Here is a 24,409-nt window from a genome sequence, read left to right on the forward strand (position 1 = left end):
TGACTTACAACTTACAGAAACATGTTTTGCCCTCAAGCGATGAGAGAACTGTTTTAACTTCTGCAATATTTAGCAACTGACAGTCATATTCAATATTTCTTGCCACTTTAGAATACTGTTCAATCGTTAATGAATAGCTACACGTGAACATGAGTATCGCTTAGTTGAATGAGGTAGATAATCAGTAACTACAATTTTTTCATTCCTCCCAGAGGACTTCTAAGAACTTCTATACAGGCTCATAATTAATGTTAATAATGCATAATTTATAATTAATTCTAAAGTAAAGATCATGGTAACCCACTAGTAATGACTCAAGTATTACCAAATTCTATAGAAGGAATTTCTAATTATTCAGAACAGTATTTTAAAGTGAAAAGCATGATAACTCCGTAGTAATGACTGAAGTCATTGAAAGCTTTTGAGGTTTTTGGAAGGTTATTGATTAGCTAATAGTGAACTACTTCATTCAACTGAGCACTAGTATACTTTAGTTAATCAGAGTATGTAGAATGTTACTCATTTGTTCCTGTGTTGTTGCTCATTAATGGCGGAACAGTGTTCTAAAGTGTTACCTTTCTTTTTTTATTATATTTTCATGCATTTTTTTAATTCTTGAACAACTAGTTTCTGTATTATTATAAATCAATCTTCTCTTCCTTATTCTTATGATTGGTTTTATTTTGGTGCGTTGGTTGTTTTCCTTTATCAAAAAGAAAATAAAGAAAGAGCATTTTTAGGAGACATGTCACGACTAGAGAGGGTGGGGAAGGGCGTAGGCTATTGAGAATCCCACAATGTCTTTCTTTCCTTGCCAGCAGCACTGTTTATGAAAGTGTGTTTGGATTGCCCTCCCTTGTGTGAACAGTTTGTGCAGCTAAATCATGTTTTATCTATATCGTATAAAATTTGGATGGACACTTCCTGTTGATTGTTTAATACTTCCCATGTGCCAGTACACCGAATGCATATTTGTTTGCTGACAGATATGACAGTTTTGATGAATGTATTAGTTGTACCTTAGATTAGTGATTATGCAACGTACATTTCAGCTGCCTATGAGAAAAACTGAATATGTGAACACAGTCTGAACAATGGCAAATGAATCATGCACTGTACTTGAACATACTTACACACAGTGTAATTCACTTCCACTATGTCAGTAATAGCAGAATTCCTTTCCTCAAGACTTTCTTCAACTCCCACAGTTAGATTCACATGACCACATAATTCCACCACAAAGGTCAAGAGGTCACGGGTCAGGTCACCTCCCTCCATTTGCGGGTCCCACTTGCCAGTTAGAATGCCCAGTCTCTTTATTAATAGGCTTACAATGAAACCCACAAGGTTGAACCACAAGACCGGATATATGGGGTCCACAGAGGCATCAAGACGTGGGGCTAAAAAAGCACATCTGTCACACTTTGAGTGTGTGTGTGTGTGTGTGTGTGTGTGTGTGTGTGTGTGTGTGTGTGTGTGTGTGTGTGTGTGTGTGTGTGTGTGGCTCTCCTTTAACATAGATTTAGCCTAAATCTACTAAAAACACTTCAAAAATGTCAGGTCAGAGTATAGATTGTGCCCTTCCCGACAGCATATTCCATACCTGAACAATTCTCTTCTGTTTTTCCAAGAGAGAAGTAGGAAAAAACATATATATTTTCTTTTGTTCACGTGCAGATTTCTGTGAAATAATGTATGGTTGCTGCTTGCAGGTTTTCACATATTGTAATACACTTTAATCAGACCTCTTCATGAAGCTTATAATTTACAAATACATTAAAAAATAAAATAAAATAAAAACATTGTGTTAATACAAGCAAGTGGTTCATTTGTTTTTTACTACACAATGAAATAAATATTTAGCTATTTTCTACAAGTTTAGCTTTGATATCTATATTCTCATTAATGACAGTCTTACAGAAAGTGTTCCCTGCCTTCCATTTCACCACAGCTGCCTGTACAAAGTGAAAGTTTTGACAATGATTTATTTTGCTAACTTGACCTTCATGGTTGAATGCTTTTTAGAATTCAAAATGCCTTTTTCCCATGCAATTGCCATTTTTATGAGGAATTTTTTGACTGACCCACCCATTATTTGAGACTTTTACATTACTATCAACCCGAAAACATGAAGTCATACCCTCCCAAAAATTAAACTGCCCCGAAATGACCCAGAAAATGTAATGCAGGGTAAACATATAAACCTCTTCTCTTACAAGACAAATGTCATTACGCTAATAAGTGGGATAAAACATCAGATATGATTTTGTCAGATGTGTCTGACTGTGTTTCTGCAGAAAGACAGGAAAGAAAGTGTTAGCAAAGACAGTGTTTCTGCTTATCGACAAGAAAGACTGAGTTTAGTTGGTTTACATTGCTTGGTGTTTCAGCACTTGTATGTCCTGGTGATCACTCAGGGCAGAAGGGTCTTCCTGTGGAAGCTCCTGGGCCAGTTTGCGTAGGACAATGATGTGGGCAATATGTGTCTTGAGCAGCAACTCCAGCTCGTCCTCACTGCTCCCCAAGACGCTCACTCCGTTTACTTCCACCAGCCTGAAACAGAGACACACACCTCAGAAAAAGAACACTGATGGCATTGCTAACAGGGACGTATTACTGTTTTTTAAAGGGGTAATTTGGTTCCATTGGAAAGATAAGGCAAAACAGTCTACCAACTTAGTAGTTGTGTAACAAATATGTAGTTGCACAGTTTTCGAGAAATGATAAGGAAGACCTGGTGTCATGATCCGTAAGCAACTTCTGAACTTCCAAATATATATTGCAATAATATTTAAATGCATTATGGAATTTGCATTGCTGAAAACTAAATAAGAGGTAAAAAAATAAATTACACATTGTGGGTCCAATAGTCAGGGTTTCTAATAAATTTTAAGAACACACCACGCATGAAATTAAATCTCCAGAATCTTAATGGATCACATAAAAAAACTAATTTTAAGCCTGTTAAATGTTGTGCACTTATTATATTTTATTTAAATCACTGTGTTTCTGAAAATAGAAAAGTGACGTTAGCCTTTATGTTTATTTACTGACTGTGAAAATAATTTTGCCAGAGGTTTGGCAATTAGCTACCAAACATCAGATTCCCCTCTTCCAGAGGGTGCATATGCTAATTTTTGTATTATGTTTTTCCTCCCCCCTCCCTCTGGTCCTCATCCTCCACTTAATTATAACTTGTATTTTATTTGTGTTTATGTCCATGTGTTTGCATGTATAAGGTTATAAAGTTTGCAAAACCCAGCTCAAAAATGTAATACTTAAACTGCAAGCCTAGGTACAGTATTCTTCATGTTTTTATCTGTTCCTTGTTCATAGCCACCCACATTTTACATTTCAGTGTTTTCCTGTTATGCTCCCTGTCTCCTACAAATTTCCATAGCAACAGGGGAAAAACACAAGAGCTGATGGAGCCTCTGTGATCCTCTCTGCTCTTAAAGGCTGGAAAATTTGGGATGTTTCTTGGCATGTTTTATGAAAGGCCAATTAGAGGCTTAATTCATCAAAACATCCATTACACTGAACTGACCTCTTTGATCTCACATTCTTTCACATTTCAGTTGTTTTAGGACTATGACCCAAAGGTTATACTTGGTGGAAGTCATTTAAAGAAAAAGACTGCAAAAAATGCTGTTCCAATTTCCATTTTAGGGTGAACTATTCCTTTAAATGTTTCAATAACATTTTGGTGCAGGTAAAAGAACGTTTGAAGACTTGCTACAAAAAAAGACTTGCTAAACAATTACCTGTCATTCCGACAGAGACTAGCACCCTCAGTGTGTACCACCATCAATCCCTGGCCCTCTACCCAGCGTGCAGAGAAGCCATAATGACCGTCTGAGTCTGCTTTCACTTGGGTGGCCACCAGCATGACAGGAGACTGCAAAGAGACCAGCTGAGTCAGAGTAGGGCTCTTCCTTTCAGTTTTCTCCTGCAAAAGAAGAAGAAGAAGAAAACTGCTGAAACAGCATCAGTGAATATCTGGTTGCTCTCCTCAATGAGACACTGCTCTCGTTTTATAGATAGATTTATGGATCTGTCCTTGAAAAGGTGTGAAGTGTTAAAGCTGACAGCCTCTCTGATCTGACTGTTTCAAGAAAATGGGCTTGATTATTTGTGGAGTAAGCAGAATTAAAAAAAAATTATAATAATTTGTCACACAGGTGAATTGAGAAAGACAATATTTATTGCCAGCCATGAAACTGTATTTTGTATATATATTTCTACAAAAATATATATTTTATCCTTAATGCCATTTTTACCCCCTTGCATTTAAATGCATATAGGGGCCAAAATGTGTCATGACTAATGATTTCATCACTGGTATACATGCATGATCACATGAATCCACACCACCAGACCAATAGCTGAGACAGAGACTGAATACAGGAAGTGAGTGAAAAGATAGATGCAAAGCGATCAGGTTTCTCTGAACACGCAGCAGAAAAGTCGAGGTGAGGGCTCGAGTCTCCTGGCGTGTGAAAGCCCTGCGGCCAAGACTACTGAGCCTCTCCCCAGACATGGGCACCAGACGGCTCGCTCACACAGGAAACCCCCCTGCAGAAATGCTTAGGAGCCCTGATCACCCCACTGTTTGGATTCCCTAGGGCAGGACGCATAGCTCGGGCCTCGCTCAATTATTTAAGAGAAGCGGCAAAAGGGCAGGTACTTAAGAATTAATCATTTCAGTCCACTTTCATTAGCTCGTAATGTCGTCCAGCCTTCATACTAACCTAGTGATGGAGTGAGGTGAGGGAATAGATACTGGACACAGAGCAAACAGAAACTAGAGAGCAAGCTGAACAATGGAAATACAGATTATAACTTGGCAACTGTCTTTTAAACCGTAGATGTTTGGGAAGAACAAGAACAATTGGTTGAGAAACGGGCACACCTTCAGAAATCCCCTAACTCTTATGAGATGGGAGAGGAAGTCGTGCCAAGCCCCGGATTGTAGGATTGTGTTTCGCATGAGAAAGGATTTCAGACTCAGTTAGAAAAGTGTGGCTGGTATTAATGATATAAGTGAGGCACTGTCAGTTACAATAAATGATTCACAGGGCCCTGGAAGGTAGTGTTGCATGCAGTAAAATGGCAACCTCAAGATGGACTATAAATCCCAAACAGAGCCAAAAGCTGCCACAACTATTAGCCACTGGGCCTCTTAGCCGCCAGTGCAGCTCAACACGGTGACCACCAAGACTTCGGAAAGAGGGAACAATCAAAGTGAGCCCAACTACTGGGAGCTCTCGTGCTTGGCCACAATCGCAGTATCTCCACAACCTTTTCCCACGAGAATAGTGAAACCTAATCTGAGTATGCAACCACTACTACATCTCTGGCCTGAAGGGAAATGAAATGTAATTTAATTGAAATAAAAAAGGGAAGGTTAGATAAGGTTTGAGCCATATTACTTAAAGGGGTTTTTCCCTCAAATCCCTGAATTTCAGCTCTAGACCCCACGTTTGCCACCATGTGTTATTTTTCGCTCTATTTTAGCAACTCCTCCCTCACTCTTCCTGTCTTTTTTTGATGCACTGCAGTCACGACGGATTGCAGAGATTAGAGGCGATGATGAAATATTTCCTTATTGTCAGATAATCTAGGGAAAATAAATGTCAGACTGCTCCTTATTAGGGCCAAGGCTTGTATTAGTTCCCAGACTGCTCTGTGGCATGACCTGCGCCTTTCCCTTGATTAGGTCATATGATAAACATTAGCGGCACTGCCTCTTTCCCACCAACTCAGCACCTAAAGACTGTGGCCTGAGGGCGGCAACGTGACACGCTCTTTTCTTACAAAGTCCCGGTCGGCATGTGTCCTTTCATGGCACCTCGTTAGGTCTCTACCGATGAGATGAAAGAGACGCTTTAAAGGAGAACGAAGGTGGGAAAGAATCACCGGTACGGCCACAACACGGATAGTTTTACACTAGTGTTTGGTGTCATCCTGGCTTTTGAAAAACAAGTGGTGTTGGTGGCAATGGCTCACTGTTGTGGTGACCGTCATTGTGAAACGCCATGGGAAGCAAATAAATGATAAAGTTTTAAAGATGGCAACATAAATAAAAAAATTTACACATTATGAGAAAAGCTTCAGGACTTCATGCCGCTTAACTGCATTAATTTTTTCCCCAAGTGTTTTTGTATGTCCAACCAAGTGCTTGCATATTGGGAAAAGCCAAGACTGTAATGCTCACATTAGTACCATATGTTCAGCCTCATTAAAATGTGGTCTAAAATAATAACTACTGGCCTGCGTTCACATGTCAACACTATATCATTTCATACTGCAACAGGAAACTCTGAAAACCTTGAGAAACTAGATCGGGGGTGCCAGTCTCACCTTGGCCTGGGTCTTCTCCAGAATTTCACGCAGGTGAGCCACCTGCCGATTTAGGTGGACCAGTGTGATCTCGTCTTTAAACACCTGGCAATTCAGCTTCATCTTCTCCAGAAGTCTGACCTCTGAAGGCCTGAGGAGTAAACAAACACAAGCTGCTCCCTTGAGCTCTCTTAAAGGTGCACCGTGTAATTTTTAGAGGCATCTATAGTGGTGAGGTTGCAAATTGCAACCAACAGAATTTTCGGTGGCCAACACGGAAAAAAAAGATTTCGTCTGAGACAGCAGAGAGTAGCCAGTTAAGCAATGAGGTTTCTTTACAAAGATAAATTAAGAAATTAGGTTTACTTGATTATTCAGTAAAACTGTATTTCGAATATTATTGTTACTTGTTCATCATTGTGTCAGTGTTTTATTTGCTGACTATAGCTAGCTTCTTTGCACAAAGAACAACATAGTGACAAAATGCATTTGTCCGTTTAGGGCTACTGTAGAAACATGTCGGCACAAAATGGCTATTTCAATGTAAGGGGACCATGTGTATGTAGATAGAAATGGCTCATTCTAAGGTAATACAAACATAACGGTTCATTATGTAAACATATATATTATGTATACACCACTGAAAACATAATTATGTATATGATATTGCATTTCTGTCAACAGATCCTCCTAAATATTACACAATGCACCTTTAAAGGAACAGTTCATCTAAAAATATAAACTGTAGATTTTTATTTCCATGAGTTAAACTTCAGTCTTTGCTTCACACAAAGCTACCATACAGCTTCAGAAGACTTGGAATATAACAAACAACTTATATAGACCACTGTTTTTTTTTTTAAGGTATTATTATTTGGACTTTGACGGTATCTCATTAACTTTAATTATATAGGAATGAGTGGACATCATCCTATATTTCACAGAAAAAAAAGAAACTTTGGAACAAAATAAATGATGACCAAATTTTCATTTTTAGAGAACTATTCCTGTGTCTTGGATCAGGAAGCTGATCTGAATAGATTTCCAATGTTCTGTCACTTTATATCAAAGATTAGGCTTTTTATTTTTGTGTGGCTCAGTCTTAAATAAATGTAAGTGGTCTAAACCTCTTGTGTTCTCAGACTTAAATATCTTAGATTAATGTCATCCAAAAACCCTGATACTTGAAAGATTTGTTTGCATTTTTCCTGGGGAAATGGCCAAGCACATGAAGGACATAACGAAACAAAAAACAATAAGCCTTCAAGTTAAGTGGCTTATCAGGTAATTAATGAGGACTTGGACATATTGATTTATGATGGTATTTTCTAACACCCTTATCCATTCCTGCTTTCAATCTGTCCAGCTCGAAAAGATGTCAGAATAAATCAAAGGCCGTAAATCGGAGAAAAAGCAGGAAACTACTGGGTGAGACCCACACTGGCTTTTTCCTCAAACACCCTCTCTTTATTTGCACACCTCATAAATTAAACAGGTATGTATTCCCATTTTGCAACAGTAACTATTTGCACATGATAAGGCTGATCCTTATCAAAAATTCTGTTTTTGTGTTCCAATGAAAAAATAACATCATGAAACATCATAAGGGCGAGTAAATGATGAAACTTTCTTTCCTACATTGTCAGAACCATGCAGATATTTAATATGTTAAGAAAGTGCATTAAACTCTGGCATAATGGTCCAATCATGAGGCAGACCGGGCAGCAGTTTTCTCTAAACTTTAGGAAATTAAGAAAGATCTGTGGACTACCCATTACCATCATCCAATGCAACTTTCAGCACTGACGCCACAGAAAAATAAACTGTAACAGACTGTAAACAGAGCATCAAAAATCACAGGATGTTCAGTCTCAACAAGGAAATTACACTGAGGGCATCCAAAACCAGCTCTGATCATCAGTTCTTCCAGCCTCTCCTTCTGGAAGACGCAACACATCATTATCCATAAAGACCGATGCATTAATGAACAGTTTCTTTCCCTCTCCAATTCCATGTGATAATCCCATATAATTACTCAACTGCTCTGCATTAACCTCCAGCACATTCTATTATATTTTACAATGAGAGGATATACTTACTTATTCTGCACTGGTGCTGTGTTAAGATTGTCCCTGAGTGTTTGAAGGCTCTGTCTCTTCCTCCTCAGACAGTCCTGGGCTTCACTGAGACGCCTCTTCACTTCCAAGCTGTCTGTTTGCACTGCATCCATGTCCCCCTCCATCTTCTTCAGCTCTGAACAGAAGGCCACCAGTCCATGGTAAAGCTCCTGAACCTGATAATAATACAGACATAGATGAAATAAAAGCAATAGAGGAGAACAGGGTTAGTTGTCACATTTTTTCCCTCAAGGCAGGTTTATTTTTGAAAGTCTATTTCTGTGTAAGAAAATACCTCTGTTACGGATACACTGTTTTTGCCAAGGGAAAAAGACACAACCCTGCTCCAAAAGTGTACTCAATGATACTGAAATTTTAGGTTTAGGATAAAATTCACAAGTATTATTCTTATTCATGAGAGTTTTGAACTAGAAACCAAAAATAAATCCACTACTAGAGAAAATAAGCATTTGGTTACTGGACTTTTGACTCAAAAACAGATAGTTCCTGGTGTGACAACTAGCCCCAGTCTTCATTTGAATAAAATGGTGAAAGACTTTTCTGGTTTTATTTTGTCTTCCTCCAACAGGACAACAGAGAATATTTACCTGTATGATGACGTTTTGAAGGGAGGCCACCTGTTGGTTAAGCTCTCGAATCTTGCCGGTGTTGTTTAGCAGATTCTTGCTCTGAATATCGTCAGTGGTAGAAACATTATTTGGGGAATCAGGGCCGTCTTTCTGTGTTTTGAGAGGCAAAAGTAAAAAAAAAGTTTAATTTGACCTAAGTTATGTTTGTGTGTTTTCATTTAATCCATTGAAATATTCAGCTTAAAACATGCAATTCTGTCTACCTTCCTACATAAGTGAAGCTCCATTAGTCTTGTTTCTGAGCCAGGCAAATCTCCAATCTGCTGCTCAGGGGAGAACTCATCTGAAAAACATGGAAAAATAGAGACGGTATGTAAAAGTAAATTCACTGTGTAAATTCCAGAGCACTTACAAGCCACAAGCCATATATGATTCTCTCCAAATGCAAGACTAAATGGCTGATCTTTTCCAAAGAAGACAAAAGAAAAAGCCCTAAAGATAATACAATAAATTGAGCGTAAGTCAATTTATTTTGTGTATGTGTGCATAATCCCCAAAGAAAAAAATAATGGCACATATAAATCAGTATATTAAAATATTTTTTTTACTGCAAATAATATACAAGTATTTGCATTTACAGGTTGGTGTCATCTGTGATATTGTATAAATTAACAACAATTTGTATATTGTATTCCTTTTGGCTTTTATATACAGACCTTCATTGCTTTTCATGTTAAAGTGATCTTTGTCTTCATTAATTCCCAGCATCCTCAGGCAGGACTCCGTTACTTTTCCCACACTTGTGTCTTTGGGTGTCCTTAAGTGAACAGTACGATCTGATGCTAAATCAAAATCGCAGACAGATATAGGCAATTGTCAAAACCTTGAAATTAATTTAAAATAAATAAATAAATAAAAAAAATAAAAAAATATTTTGAACTATAAGATGGGATAAAATTGCAGAATGGTACCATTGACTGTGATTTCAATGAGATGTGAGTTCTTCTGAAATCTAGCATTTTGCTCTTTCTGTCTGTGAAAGATAACATGACTCATATTCAGGTCAACCTCTAAATACTGTTATGAACATAATTCCATTTTGGTAACAAGTAGTGATAACACATCATTTTACATTCTACAGAGAGGAAGGACGCTCTACCTGAATTTGAATGAGCATCGGTTCATATTGATGCTGCTAACTTGAGGAGAAGATTTTGACTTGGTCATGGACACCAAAGCCGCTGTGAATTTCTCAACATTGTGTGGACCAAACCTTTCTTTTACGGGAAAGAAAACAAGTTCAGGTTTGCTTCCACAACATTACAGACAAAAGTACTGGAATGTGAACTCAAACAGTTCATGTTGGTTGTGCAATGGTACCCAGGAGGGAGTTGAGTCTTTGGGTGGTGGCGTTCGGTGGGTGTAACTCATGGTAGATGGCAGACAGCAGCCTCTCTCTTTCCTCCAGATTGGACAATTGAAGGATTTCAAGGGTGTGGAGATCAATAGAAGCGATGTGAGATCCACTGAACTCTGCCTCTGTAGGTTTTGATCCACCCAAAGCCACAACATTATTATTAACATCTCTTCAAACTGTTCAGCTTCTGATAAATAACACTAATGGATCTCTAAAATAGATCTTTATTGGTTTGAATATTCAACAAATAGGCACTGCAAATCATTAGCTAGAAATGGTAAGAGTCTCTGTGGTGTTGTATTAGCTAGTAAATGTTGTTTTTCCATCTCTTTTTAAGTTGATGCATGGAAATACTTCTTAAAATGATGCAATAACTTAAAAGTGCAAATGAGTAATACATAATCTAAACAGTTATTGGTTTGTGGTCAAAGCATTTGTCTCTTTGAATGTTTGGCGAATTAAAACATTTAAAAGGGGTGGGAAAATGACAAAAACAAATGTGCAAACTGTACTTTACCTCTAATGAAGGGCAGGCATTTCTGTAGACCAATATTACTAAACCACTGGCAGACCTCCTCCGTGTTCAGCTCTGCTAAAGTTTTGGCACTGTACCCATTAGAATCCTGCTGAACACAGACAGATACAGACAAACTCACAATACATGATACAAATGACTTTTAAAGTTCGCAACATGTATGCATGCAGACACATTCATCAACTTGAAATAACAGTTCATGAACATACTTCTGCAGAGTATTAACGCAATGGAAGACGTGTCCACACAAAAAAGACCAAGTTAGAATATTCCATCATAAAAGACAGAAAATAGGACTTTAAGAGTTGTTTTGTTTAACCATGGAGAATTTTCGGTGCTCTTATGAAACGCTGCATGAGTGTCTTTGTGTATACCCTAAAGATGTGGATACTCTGACTACATTAAAATGTGGGTTATTTTTATATGAAACAGCATATAGTTTTACAAAATGGCTGTAGTTTGCAATTCTCATCTAGACAAAAAAGCCAAGTCAATGGTGTTAAAATATGAGTGTATTTTCACAATTATGTAGGAATAAAAAAATCTGCTACTGTATGTCTGTTGACTTACTTAGAGTCTGAAACCATGAGACATGAGACAACTTACACAATGTTATTATGAGAATAAATCACTTTTTAGAATAAGACCTGGTAACTGAAGCAGAAAAGCAAAAAAAGTTTCCCGAATTTTTTTCACAATCTTGCACACAAAACCAGCAAAAAAGGCCAATACCTTCACTGCACTTTCTCCGGTGTGGTCCATTGACTGGGGAATGTAGGATGCTGGGAAGAGAAAAATAACATGATCACTGCCATGCTGAAAAGACTAGCTTTAATTTGTATGCTAGTTTATGATTAGTGCTTGTTGGGGTCTTGCTTTTTGTACCCGCACTGGCATACTATTCAACCAGCAAAACTTGGTGCTCGTGAAGCTTATCGACCAAAAACTTTCTGGTTACCCTAGTTAAAAGGCCAAGTGGGAAACATCTAAAACACAATACTAGAGTTTCTTTTTCAGCAGGGTACTCATTTTCAGACCCGTTGTTTTCATATGAGTCATCTAACAATAAATACAATAGAGAGAGCATCCTACCCTTTGTCATCCAAGCAATGGCTTATAATACAAAGTCACATCATGTCTTTACCAACAGTTATCCTTCTTTGACGTGGGGATTCTTCATCTTCAAGAATTTCATTTTGCCTTTGGCATGTGGAGTGAAAGGTATGACTCCTCGGCACCGTATCGCCCAAACTACAGGACCTAGTGGCTAATTTCTGTGACAGGATGACAAAAAAAGAGCATTTGTACATGTTTAGTGCCTTTTAAATGTATTCTGTGTGAAGTATGGATTATATTAATGTCTATTAATTAATAAACGTTTCATTTACAAAAGTAATCCCGAGTGATTTTACCTTTTGGTGTGTTAGCATGCTTATCTTACTGCTCAGCGGTAGTAGCCTCAACTCTTCCTTTAGCAACTCATGGCTGCTGGCATCCTTGTTGCTCAGGTCATCTAAATGAGTAAAACAACACATCAACAAGATGTCAGCACTATTAGCAGATGATCCCTGAGCTGATGGGAAAGAACTTTTGGATCCGGAGAAGCCGGAGAAGCTCTGTCTGGGTCAGTGAGTCCATCTCTGGGAAACAAAACAAGTAGAACTTCAAGCTAACATGGGAAAAATTGGTCCCAAACTGAAGTCTGGACACTCCAGAACACCATATTTGGTGTATTGTGCTCCATGGAACAAACTTGAAAGCTTGGTTGGAATTTGTGTCAAATTAATAATGTCAGCCGGAAACAGCTACTTAATCTCTGTATGCTAGTGCTAATACTTGAGCTAATAATGTTAAGGAAGGAATGAAGGCGTTTCTTTTCATATACGGGTTCTGTAGCATCAGTCATCAATAATTTATCATAAGCCTCATCTGCGCGCTCTGTAAATAAATGCAAACACACAGCAAACCACACTGGAATACTGTGGGATGTTGCGAAACTGGGTTGACAGTGAAAAGGACAAGTGAGGGACTGTCTGGCCAGTGGCATAGTTTAGTGAACAGTGACATGCTATGTTTTCCCACAGACAGCAGACATTCTAACATTCCCATAACCGCAATGCTTTTTAAACCCCCTCCCCTTCCTTCATAAAAAAAAGCAGGAAAAACAAACAAGAGCTGGGAATTGACACACTGAAATGATGGTCTTAAGTCCTATCAAAAGCCCACTGTTTGATCCCTGGTGATTCTGCATAATAGGGAATAGTATGTGTTTGGCATCGGTGCCAGGTTTGTACATTGCCTGAGGAATACTACTGGTGTCTTTTATAAAACGAAATATTAAACGGTGGAGCGGCTGACCATAGAGATCGGACCATAGAAACCTATAGATTTGTCAGTATTGCAATACTCATTAATTACTTTCATCAAACTAGTTCTCAAACAGAATATGGACAGAAGAATCTATAGTATCTTAGCCCAACAGGACAGCTTTGAGTGAACAAGAATGTTTAAAAAGCAGTTGCAAATGTGAACACCATTAGGTGACAAAGCAAGTAAAAGCACAAAAAATCTGGAGAAAAAAAGCATCCCGGTTTCCATTAAAACATTTAGCAGCACAAATGCCTAGTTCTGTCATGAAACTCTAGATGGCACAGGCTGATGGGAACCCAAATTGAGGATATTCACAGCGTTAACTACTTGGCACAAGTAGAGTGGTTCATGTCACATCTGCAGTCAATGAGCTTGCTGCTCAACATTTAAATGGCTGGTTAAACATGTAGACATACTCTATAGCAGTTTGCAGCGTGCTTTCAGAGTTTGTCTAAAACCCTCCACCTTCCCCAGCTCCACCTGTATAGATCTGCCATGGGTAATTGATATATGCTATTTGTGCAGCAGCAGTGTGTCTACATACTCACAGCAGTATTTCGACATATGTATTGGTAGTAGCAAGTTCCTGTACTTGCTCTGCAGCAGCAGCAGCAATAATCAACAGCAGCAGCAATTCAGCAGCAGCAGCGTAGCAGATCTATTTCGCCAAGACCAAATACATTAACATGGTCATGTCCATTACCATGCAAAAAATATCCTGAGAGTTGTCATGATAGAAGTGTTTTCAACACTTTTAATGACAAATAATGTTTCTGGAGTACCAAACCAGCACATATTAGAATGATTTCTGAAGAATCATGAAATATGTTCAACATAATTATCTCTAAACATCACAGATAAACTGAGCACACACAACAATAACTCCTCTCTCTATATCTGGATTTCCTTACTGGCAGACCTCAGACATTCGGGATAGGCAAAAACTGGTCCGGCACCATCATACTGAGCATTGGAGCCCCACAGGGCTGTTGTTCACCCTGATGACTCACAAATGTACTGCCAAACACAGTACAAACCACATCATCAAGTTTGAGGATGACATTGCAGCGGTGGGCCTCATCAGCGACGATGAGTCATCGTACAGAAAGGAGCTGGAGCATCTAGTAGAATGCTGTCCAAACAACAATTTCTCTCTAAATGTTGACAAAATAAACGGAGACATCGACTCCACAAAGTCCCGCACTGACCACCTCCCAAAGCACATCAATGGGTCTCCTGTAGAGATAGTCAGAATAAAGACGTTTCTGGGTTTTCACATCACTTGTACCACCCCAAGAAAGTACAGCACTCTCTGTGCGGTGACTGATGAGGGCAAACTTCCCCCACCAATCCTCACCACATTCTACAGAGAAACAATTGTAAGCATCCTAACAACATGGTTTGGAAATTGCAATGATTTAGACCACAAGGCCCTGCAATGCCTTGTAAAAACAGCTGAGAGAATTATTGGAAGCTCACTCTCTCCAATATCAGACATTTACCACAAACGGTGTGTGAACAAGACCCAGAGCATCACATAAGACCCCAAATGTCCTTCCAATGAACTCTCTGCCCCCTTAAAAAAAAAAAAAAAAAAAAAGGCTTACGTGAGTACGGGGGCCAACGCAGAGAGACTTTGCAACATTTTTCCCCCTAAAGCTCCTCAAAGCCCTGATACTGACTTCCTCCTCAAGGAGAAAGAACTGCTGCACTGAGACCAACTGATAAAACTACAATTAGTGATGCACAAAAAATTCTGGGAAAAAGAAGATTTTTTTTCACCACTTTTCACAACAATTTTTCACTACAGCCAGCCCTCACCACAACTTAATTATTATAATCATAATTTCTACTGTTATAAGTGCATTATTAACATAGTACTTTCAAGAATAACCAATCCATTTGCATGCTGTTTGCACAGTTATTCATCATGTGCAACACGTTCACAAAGCAAATACAATTTGACAGATTTCACAAGCAACTTCACAAGTATTCTTCATTTGGGATCTCAGCAAATCAGGGCCATTCTTTTATTATTTAGCCATGATCATTTAATAATATATGCAGGCATCGCTTTTAAATAAAACTACATTCATCACTGGCTTTCTGAATGCGGTAAGACTGTGATGGTAGTTGTGCCAGGCAAATAGGGTTGATTTTGTGCATAAGAAGCAATTTTTGGCTAAACTTAATTCAGTTGTGGACAGTGGTGGGAAATAAGTTTCATTAACATGTAAACTCAACTCAAATACTTTGTTTGGTGGAAACTCAATTTGGTAAAGTCATGAATCAGACACGTCAACTTCAATTTAATCTTTTGCAGTAAACTACTAGCTAGCAATAGCACATGTTAGCATGCTATTTGTTAAAATTGTTTGTACTTTCATGCATGGCGTTTCCAGTACAAGCACAAGGACAAAAATTTTTTTTACATTGGAAGTCTTCAGCATAATGGTAATATCTAACATATCAGAAACACAAAAGAACACTGAACACTAACAAGTGTCACCATTTATTAATCTCATAAACGAATAAGATATCACTTAATTTCGTATATTTACACTCCCTAGCCGGTCCCATGCAAAGCATGCCTCAAAATAGAAATCCCTTGCCCAGTTTTACTTAATGCCCACAAAAATGATGTTGGCCTATGTAGTCCCAAATGTAAGAACATAAAGAACACAAATGTATTTCACACAACTGAAATTACTTGTGAAAATGTTTAAGAACTGTTCTGCAATACCTCAAATTAGGTACACTGAACAACCAACTTGTTTTTTTTTTGTTCTTGTTGATTGTTGTGCACTGCAAACTTGATAAAATTATATTTAATTTCATATTTCAATATGGCTGTAATGACAAGAAATGTAATTTGACAAGCAAGAGGAAGGGAGTGTGACTTCAATCAAGTGTGATTCAGTTGTGAGATTAAATTGACCTTTAAATTGACATTCAGAATTGGTTCAACTTCATGGACTGTGTGAAACTGTCCTATTTAAACAAACAAGATACTTACAAAAAATACAAAAGCACAAAAGATTTCAAATGGGAGAAAGTGAGACAGTGTTTAGTCCCCAGACAGAGCTAAAATGGTCTAGCAAAAGGACAGGAGGCTTTCAGAAACTGGGCCACTTCACACGGTCGGTGAAGTCGGCCCTCTGACAGCCTCTGGTCGTTCTAGACAGTGAACAGGAAGAGGATATGTGCAGAGCCTGTCCCGAGACTGCAGAGAAAACTCAGTAAAGCCAAGGACTTAACACAGGTCAAGATCTGAGGGAGCCAAAACCAGATCTCGCTGCAAGAGAATAACATGCATATGTGCTGCAGTCCAACACATTCTCCTCCTTGCAAAAAGCCAGTAAATTGCAAACTGGATTAATGGAATACCACATGGCCGAAGGAGGTAGAGGTACAGATATTCAGAGGATCACAGCGAGAGAGGCCTTTGGGATCGTGGGAAGTATCTAGGTCTTTCCGCCCTGCCAGCTGTTTCCCCAGTTTCCATAGGGCCCCCGATGTACTGTGGACCAGTGTGAAACACAGCACCAGAGAATACAGTGTCCTCCAAACCAAGCTCGCTGAACTTTCAGAAGAGTGAATTATGAACAAACACATTCAAGTGTTAATCGATTTAGGGCTTTACTGTAAAACACACCTGTGTGTTGTCAGCATTTATTTACAACTGGCAATGGTGTACTAACAAATAGAAGTATAACAGACATTGAGACAGATTCATTCATAGAAGATCTGTGCAACTTCTTCAAATGCCTGGAGCAACCGTGTGAAGGTTTTTGAATGGAATACAATGCTTGGGAACAGGGCATATGGCTTCACGCTTGGGATAAATGTGTACAAAGGCCATCCCTCACCACAGCACAGACACCATTGTCCTAAAAAGATTACCCCTTGGTCACAAAACAGCACCAGTGGGTGTCGTTTCTCTAGACCAAACAATAAACACCTTAGTTTTCGGGAAGGAGCAACAGCTCACTTCACTAAAGGGTCTAAATATCTTTGCTGTGAGGAGTTGCTTTGTGCATGATGAGACCTGCACAGTGGCATGTCCACCCACACCCTCTGAACTGTGCCCTTTCTGCTGAAAACCACACCTGGATGAGGACATGAGTAAAATATCAAAAAGGCAAGAAGAGTCATGAGAGGCAAGATTTCAGCATTTCAGACAAATACGTCAATGATGAACTATTCAGACCGTCTCAGATTTCTGCCACATCTTAAAAATTGCTAAGCACTAATTAAAGGTTACATACTATAGTTGTGTTACATACCAACCTCGAAATATTTGTAGATGTGCATGCGGCATCATTTTTATGTGATTAGGTTAAAATACCCAACATTTCTGATTCCTTCTCTTTCTGGTATTATGGCACATTCTACAAATACAGTGCACAGTAGTTTTCCATGACCTTTTTAAAAAAAAAACATAAGACAACATTAGATATTAAATATGTTTGATAAAGTATTGTTCAAAGTCAAATTAAGTAGCTAGTATTAAACATCAAATGTTGGTATCCTCCCTCCTTAAAATGGGGATTTAACCATTAAAATTGATATTGACAAAAGTTTGACATAATCAGTTTAATTTTTGCTATTAATACCTTTTTAAATATTCATATTTGATTCATTGTAGTAAAAAAATTCAACTAATTATAATTGCACAATTGTTACAGTTTTTTATATTTTAAATAATATTTAAAGTATTAAAATATTTAACATTTAAATTTGCAAGCCCATAGAAATAAACGGTATGCACCTATTCACTGCAAAAAAATAAAGAAATAAGGTTTTCAGTTTTGTACCTTATTCGTAAAAAGTGCCATAAGACAGCAGGAATTTTTGTCAAGCTACAACAATCAATCATACTTTGATGTCAGTTTTGACAACAGTTAAAAATATTGACTGTTTATAGAACTATATACTATATAGAACAAAATTACTATATATTACTATATTTTACCATACTATATATAGTACTAACAAATGTGCACAGGACCTTTTCAGATTTAGAAGTGACTATTCAAAACTATTTCACTACAGGAACCGAAGACTACTGTGAAGATTCATCACAAATCAAAACAGACTCACCCAGATTATGTTCCGTGAACTGCAGCAAACTGATTCCAGTATTGAGGCTTCCTAACAATGCAAACAAACAAGTAAATATTTCAGAATGTATCATGGTAAAAGCAAAACTTCACTCCAGTCTTGTACAAACGTGCCAGTGGGCTCATCGCACTGCTGACGCCTCTTACTTTTTCGTGGGTATTCAGGAAGTGGGGGTACTTGAAAGGAGCTGCGCAGGAAGTGAATTGTAGACTTGTCCACGCTGTTCTTCTTGGTCGTGTCTTCCTCTTGAGGCTCCACCTGTGGATGTTCTTGAGTTTTGGTCTCACGGTTACCTTCAAACTCCACGTCTTGGTCTACATCTTCCTCGCTTTCCTGCTCTCCTGTAGCAGCACTGCCGATACTGTCCACTCCTTCACTGCCGGAAGTTTGCTGCATACTTTCTTCTTCCGAGTTTATGTCGAAGAACTGGTCGTCATCTATTACTTCGGAAGGGGTCGGAGGTATAAGGTTAATGACTGGTGGTGTGAGAAGACCACCATCTTCAACATTAATGCTGCCAGAACCATACAGAAGATAGTCAACAGCAGAATCATCCTCATTGTTTTGGATCACTCTGGACTGAAATGGTAAAGAGGAAAGTGGTGCAAGCTTCTTCTTTAGCGCTGCTCTTTGGCACACGGACACAGAACTAGCAGAGCGGCCAATGGTGATCTGTTGAGGTGGCCCGTAGCGCTTAACTTCAGCAAGGCTAAATCCAGGGTTGTCTATTCCCAAATCTTCAACAACGACATGGACATTCTCCTCATCCATGACAGGCTTGGGATTTTGTGGCTTTTCCTGATTGTACTTCAAGCAGTCGTTTTCAACAGTCCGAAAGCAAGAGCAACACAGGAACCTTTCTACAATGTCGATGATGTTTTCTCGTCTGGACTGTCGGTTATCCACATGCTTTTCCACGTCCATCGCTACTTCCTCCCCATTCCCTGACCCTCTCAATCCCAGAAGAAACTAAAAGTCTGAGGATCAGAGAGAGAAAAGCATGGCTTTTTCACCTCTATCACCTAAACCTTCATCGAAAGGAAAACAGACCCCCTCAAAGCATCAATATGCAAGACCCTCTCACCGAAACCCTTCCGAGCAATAAAAAATAAATCCTCAGTAGGTTGTTGCTTAGCAGTGGCCTGAAAGAGAATAGGATGAGGCTTTATGCGTTGGCTTCGATGAATACTTGAGATGAATGCTAGTTTCAATTAAAGGCCTTTCATATGGAAAGTACTAAGGACACGGCTCTGTCCTCAAAGAGATATGTGAATAAAATTAAGAGCGTAGCTGACCTTTTTTTGTGAGTAATTTTTTTTGAAAAATTACAGTTCATTTAGAAAGAGCAGTATATGGTACTAGATCACAAATTGTACTAGTTTGGGTACATCTGTGGAATCTGTTATTTCTTGATTGGTCTGTTGTTCCACTTACAAAGTTGCTGTGCTATGCTAAGCTGCTAATGCTAAGCTTTCTGATACACCTGAACTGGTCACTAATAATGAACATAATTTGCCTGGTTATAATGCTCTTTTCCTTCATTTGATAATTGTTTAATTAAATATTAAGGATGTATACACACACACACACAAAATTTAATACAGTGCAAAAGTGACATCTGACCCTGAAAGTGAAAGATTCATAATTTGAGATACACTACCGTTCAGAGATCAGTAAAATGTTAAATAATATTTATTTATTTTTTAAATAAACGCTGTTCTTTTGAACTTTCTATTCATCAAAGAATAGAATAAAGAATAAATGTATCACAGTTTCCACAAAAATATGAAGCAGCACACCAACTGTTTTCACCATTGATGATAATAACAAATGTTTCTTGAGCACCAAATCAGCATATTAGAATGATTTCTGAAGAATCGTGTGACACTGAAGACTGGAGTAATGATGCTGAAAAAAAGAAAGTATTGCTGTTAGAGGAGTCCTTTTGTATAACCTTTATATTTTAGGGCCAATCAAATGCATGCAAGCAGAAATCATAATGTTTTAATTATCATTAATGCATTCGAGCACAGTCGGAGCAGAAAGAACTGTCAGCACTGTATCAAGCGTTCCATGCAGAAGAAAAGGTCACCATGTTCCAGTACTTTTTAAAGAGCCAGTTGTTAAGCCTGTTGATCAAAGGCTCCACTGATATTTATATATGTTTTTAAACAAAAACATTTGTGCACAATAAGGGATGACATGGTGGGCTGCAGTAACTGTGTTGCATGACTAGCATCCATCACAACTATAGGCCAAGGCAGAATAATCGGCATTGTATTGTACGTTGTACATTTCCTGCTGATTTTAGGGGACGATCTGTGGAATTCTGCAGAATTTATTTAAAAATGGTAAGCAGAGCTGAGGAAAGGTTAATATACTCCAACTGGTAGCTGGGAAAAAAAAAAATCATATTAGCCAAAAGGTTTGATAAACAAACATACAGTATAAGGGGGGTAAGGGTTGCACAGAAGAGTTCTGTGTGTGCAGATTTCGTGTAAGTCTAGTCCTAACCAAAGAGTGTGAAACGACACTTTACTGTTGTACTGTTGGATTATTGTACTATATTATTTAACTATAACCTGATGAAAACCACACAACAGAGAGAGACAACTATCCTGAGAATGTACATTTCATGATTTCTACTCTTTACAATCCTGAAAAAAAAAAAAAAAAAATGTACATGTATTTACAGGTATACCTTACCATGTATTACATATTTGAGAAACAATTGCACAGTGGCTCATGTGCGTCATTCCTTTCTTTTTGGCAGGTACAGTAGCTGTTGCTTTTCCAGGCTCATAAAAAAAGCAACTGGTACATAAGTGTTTCTAATCAGTGAAGCAGGTCAGAGGGAGCAAGATTTGCAATTCATTCATCAAAATATAATTCACATAAAATAAAATACGCATCATGTTCTTTCATTGCAATGCCCAATAACATGATGTATGATACTCTAATGAAATTTCAGACAAAATAAAAGCTGTGAAGCAATTGCTCTACATTGTGTCCTTTCTGGTAGCACAAACATTTACTTGAGCCATCTTGCAGTTAAATCTTAATCAAACAGCTGCTTTCACAATAATACCAATTAAGTTGCTATTAGGGAAACATGGCATTTGTTTGACTACAACTATCTTTCAGGATCCCACAGTCAACATAGGCTGAGTGTGTTCCTTCAAGGCTGCAGTAGCTCTTAAACATTTAATGGGTTTGAGCATTTTTAAAGACTTCGAGTAAAAAGCCTGACTTCTCCCCACTCCCCCTCCTCTTCAGCTTCCAAAATCCAGTACACACATTAACATCCCAGACTGTTAGAGAACTGAAACCCTACCGGGGTCTCAGTTCAGGAAACACCTCTGACGGACCTCTAACAGTCTGTCAAACTCATTTAAATGACCAAATTGTAACGCCTCTGTATGTTCAGTTCACATTATGTATATTTAAGCTGTATCTGTGAAAGGTAAGAATGTGGAGGATTCCCTACGGTTGCCACAGAGTGTCACTAGAGTGCAGACGTTCTGCTATCAGAGAAGAGGGCAGGAGAGGGAGAGGCGAGTTTTGCAACTTGGTATTCCAAGTTTTTGGGTCCTGTTACTGAAGAACCACACAAATGCTTTTCATTTACCACTCAGCAAAACAGATACGGCATGATACCTTGATCAAATATTTGTAGGAATACCAATTTTCCCCTTCATTTCTTTTACACGATATTCAAAGGCCATTTGAGAACGGCTGCAAACCAAATGCTCTCTTCCTCTGTCAAACATTTTCATCCAAAAGCTTTTGCCAAAGAGCTCTTATTTCAAATTTCGCAAAGATGTTTTGCACTAATTTGAGCTAATGTAACACATGGCGCACTAAAATAATGAAATAAAGTGAATAGTTTTTAAGGGGGTGGCTATACATCTTATATAATGAGATTCTCTTAGGCACTGGTCCTAAACACATGCAATAAATACATTCTTTATGACAAACGAGGAGAGGGTTTCTATCCCCCTTGTACTGTTTCCCAACTTTTCTCTTTCGAAGCATGTTTTCTTTTGGTTTTGACTGCACTCGCCACCACAGAGAGGAGGAGAGAGAGAGAGGTAGATCCGGGAGGGGGCCCAGACTCCGAGCCAAAAAAAACAGTGAGTTTCAGCACTGTCAGAAAGGGCTCCTCGCTAAAGAAAGCTGCACCACGGTTTTTAACACTCTCCAACATATTGAACATTTCCTGTGTTGCTCGTGTTTTCCCGGGACACTCTCCTGTTCACTATCACAGAGCAAGCTGCTCTGTATAGCCACGCCCACTTTGGGTTTAGCTAATCTAATTGGTTGAGACTAATTCATATATTTACAGTCAGGTTCTTTCACCACCTTCCCAGGACTCCACAACAATAGGCAACGGATCCCTTAATTGGCATTTTTCCTAGGAATTTGCCTGAATAACAACCATCTGTAGTGGAGCAAATTATTACCAGTTTACATTCATTTTAATCAACTGACGATAATACATAACATTAGTTTAAGGAGCCTTTATATGACACCGCGTTCAACTAAAAACGGAAAACTTTTTATGCGTTTTGGCTGTTCATTTACACAAAAATGCTGTTTTAAGGACTGTCTCAATCACAAAAACCTTCCTGTGCACTGGAATGTGTGCTCCCTAAAAAATATTTCACAATGCACCTCAAAAACCAGGGAGTGTCGATGCTCATATGCTCCCTTGTTTTTTTTATTATATCATATGTCAACATCGCTGGTACAGTAGTGAACATGTATAGTTAACATTAATTAATACTCAGCTGAAATGTTGTAAGGATGTGTAACAGGACAGTGGGTCTCATTTACTAATAATTGCATGGATTATTTTGTGTTTGTATGCACAAGAGAACTTCTCACGGTAAAAATATCCGCGTAATTTACAGCACCTTCGCACGCACATGAATTTGTTCTTAACGTTTTTCTGATGTTAGTGAATTTGGAATAGGGCCTATAGAGAGTATGCATTGACGTCACTTTCCCTGCTGGAAAACGCCCTCTCAGCCGGACTGAGTGGCAAAAGAGCTGCTGTATGACTGGATTTAACAGAGGAAACTGCGAAAACGTGAGTAAAACAAACGATTATCAGTTTCAACTAAAGGTTGGACTCCAGTGATCCATGGATATTGACATGCAGCCAGGAATTGTGTTTCCTGAGATTTAAAGGGATAGTTCACTTTGAAATAAATTTTTGGTATGTTTTAGCTTACCTCAAGGGCATCCAAGATGTAGGTGTCTTTTTTTCCGCAGTAGTTTCAATTTTTATATTTTTAGGTCAAACCGTTCTTGTCTGTCAGTCATATAATGCAGGTCTATGGTCACGGTCTCAAAACACAAGCACAGAGTCCAAATTAAAACAATTCCCCGTCGTCCAAATTAAACAATTCCCCATCGTAAGTACACATTGATGGCCTAAGACACGAAACGAGCGGTTTGTGTGAGAAAACGAACAGTATTTATATCGTTTTTACCTCTTATACGCAGACATGTCCAAGTGATCTGATCTGACATGTACGCAGACTGGTGCATAGATATATACACTAGATGTCGCCTTAAAGACATTCGTTCCAATGAACTGCCGTAGACAAGGCGACATCTAGTGTGTATATATCTATGCACCAGTCTGCGTACACGTCAGATCAGATCACTCGGACATGGGGAATTGTTTAATTTGGACGACGGGGAATTGTTTTAATTTGGACTCTGTGCTTGTGTTTTGAGACCGTGACCATAGACCTGCATTATATGACTGACAGACAAGAACGGTTTGACCTAAAAATATCAAAATTGAAACTACTGCGGAAAAAGACACCTACATCTTGGATGCCCTTGAGGTAAGCTAAAACATACCAAAAATTAATTTTAAAGTGAACTATCCCTTTAAATG

The 24,409-nt window shown here is 38.5% G+C and overlaps 1 protein-coding gene across 3 annotated transcripts; it reads right to left on the reverse strand.

Moving 5' to 3' along the window:
- Window positions 1–1,541: 1,541 nt before the first annotated feature.
- LOC309486810 (uncharacterized protein) lies at window positions 1,542–22,745 on the reverse strand. Of its 3 annotated transcripts, none has more exons than XM_082154273.1 (17): window positions 18,642–22,734; window positions 18,475–18,525; window positions 12,414–12,514; window positions 12,146–12,275; window positions 11,734–11,783; window positions 10,984–11,089; window positions 10,430–10,588; window positions 10,209–10,326; window positions 10,021–10,082; window positions 9,766–9,891; window positions 9,313–9,392; window positions 9,068–9,199; window positions 8,442–8,635; window positions 6,364–6,493; window positions 3,765–3,949; window positions 2,374–2,553; window positions 1,542–2,291 (listed from the first exon to the last, which is right to left on the reverse strand). In XM_082154273.1, the coding sequence occupies exons 1-17, from the start codon at window positions 19,417–19,419 to the stop codon at window positions 2,270–2,272; spliced, it is 2,604 nt and encodes an 867-aa protein (XP_082010399.1). In that variant the 5' UTR covers window positions 19,420–22,734; the 3' UTR covers window positions 1,542–2,269. The 3 variants fall into 3 exon arrangements, 2 of the variants coding, with proteins under 2 accessions (XP_082010399.1, XP_082010398.1); XM_082154272.1 differs by having other exon boundaries at window positions 10,984–11,092; XR_014201690.1 differs by lacking the exons at window positions 1,542–2,291; window positions 2,374–2,553 and having other exon boundaries at window positions 3,811–3,949; window positions 6,364–6,515; window positions 10,984–11,092; window positions 18,642–22,745.
- Between the last annotated feature and the right edge of the window lie 1,664 nt (window positions 22,746–24,409).

The sequence above is a fragment of the Leuciscus leuciscus genome, assembly GCF_965113295.1.
Source record: "Leuciscus leuciscus genome assembly, chromosome: 22".
Classification (NCBI taxonomy): Eukaryota; Metazoa; Chordata; class Actinopteri; order Cypriniformes; family Leuciscidae; genus Leuciscus; species Leuciscus leuciscus.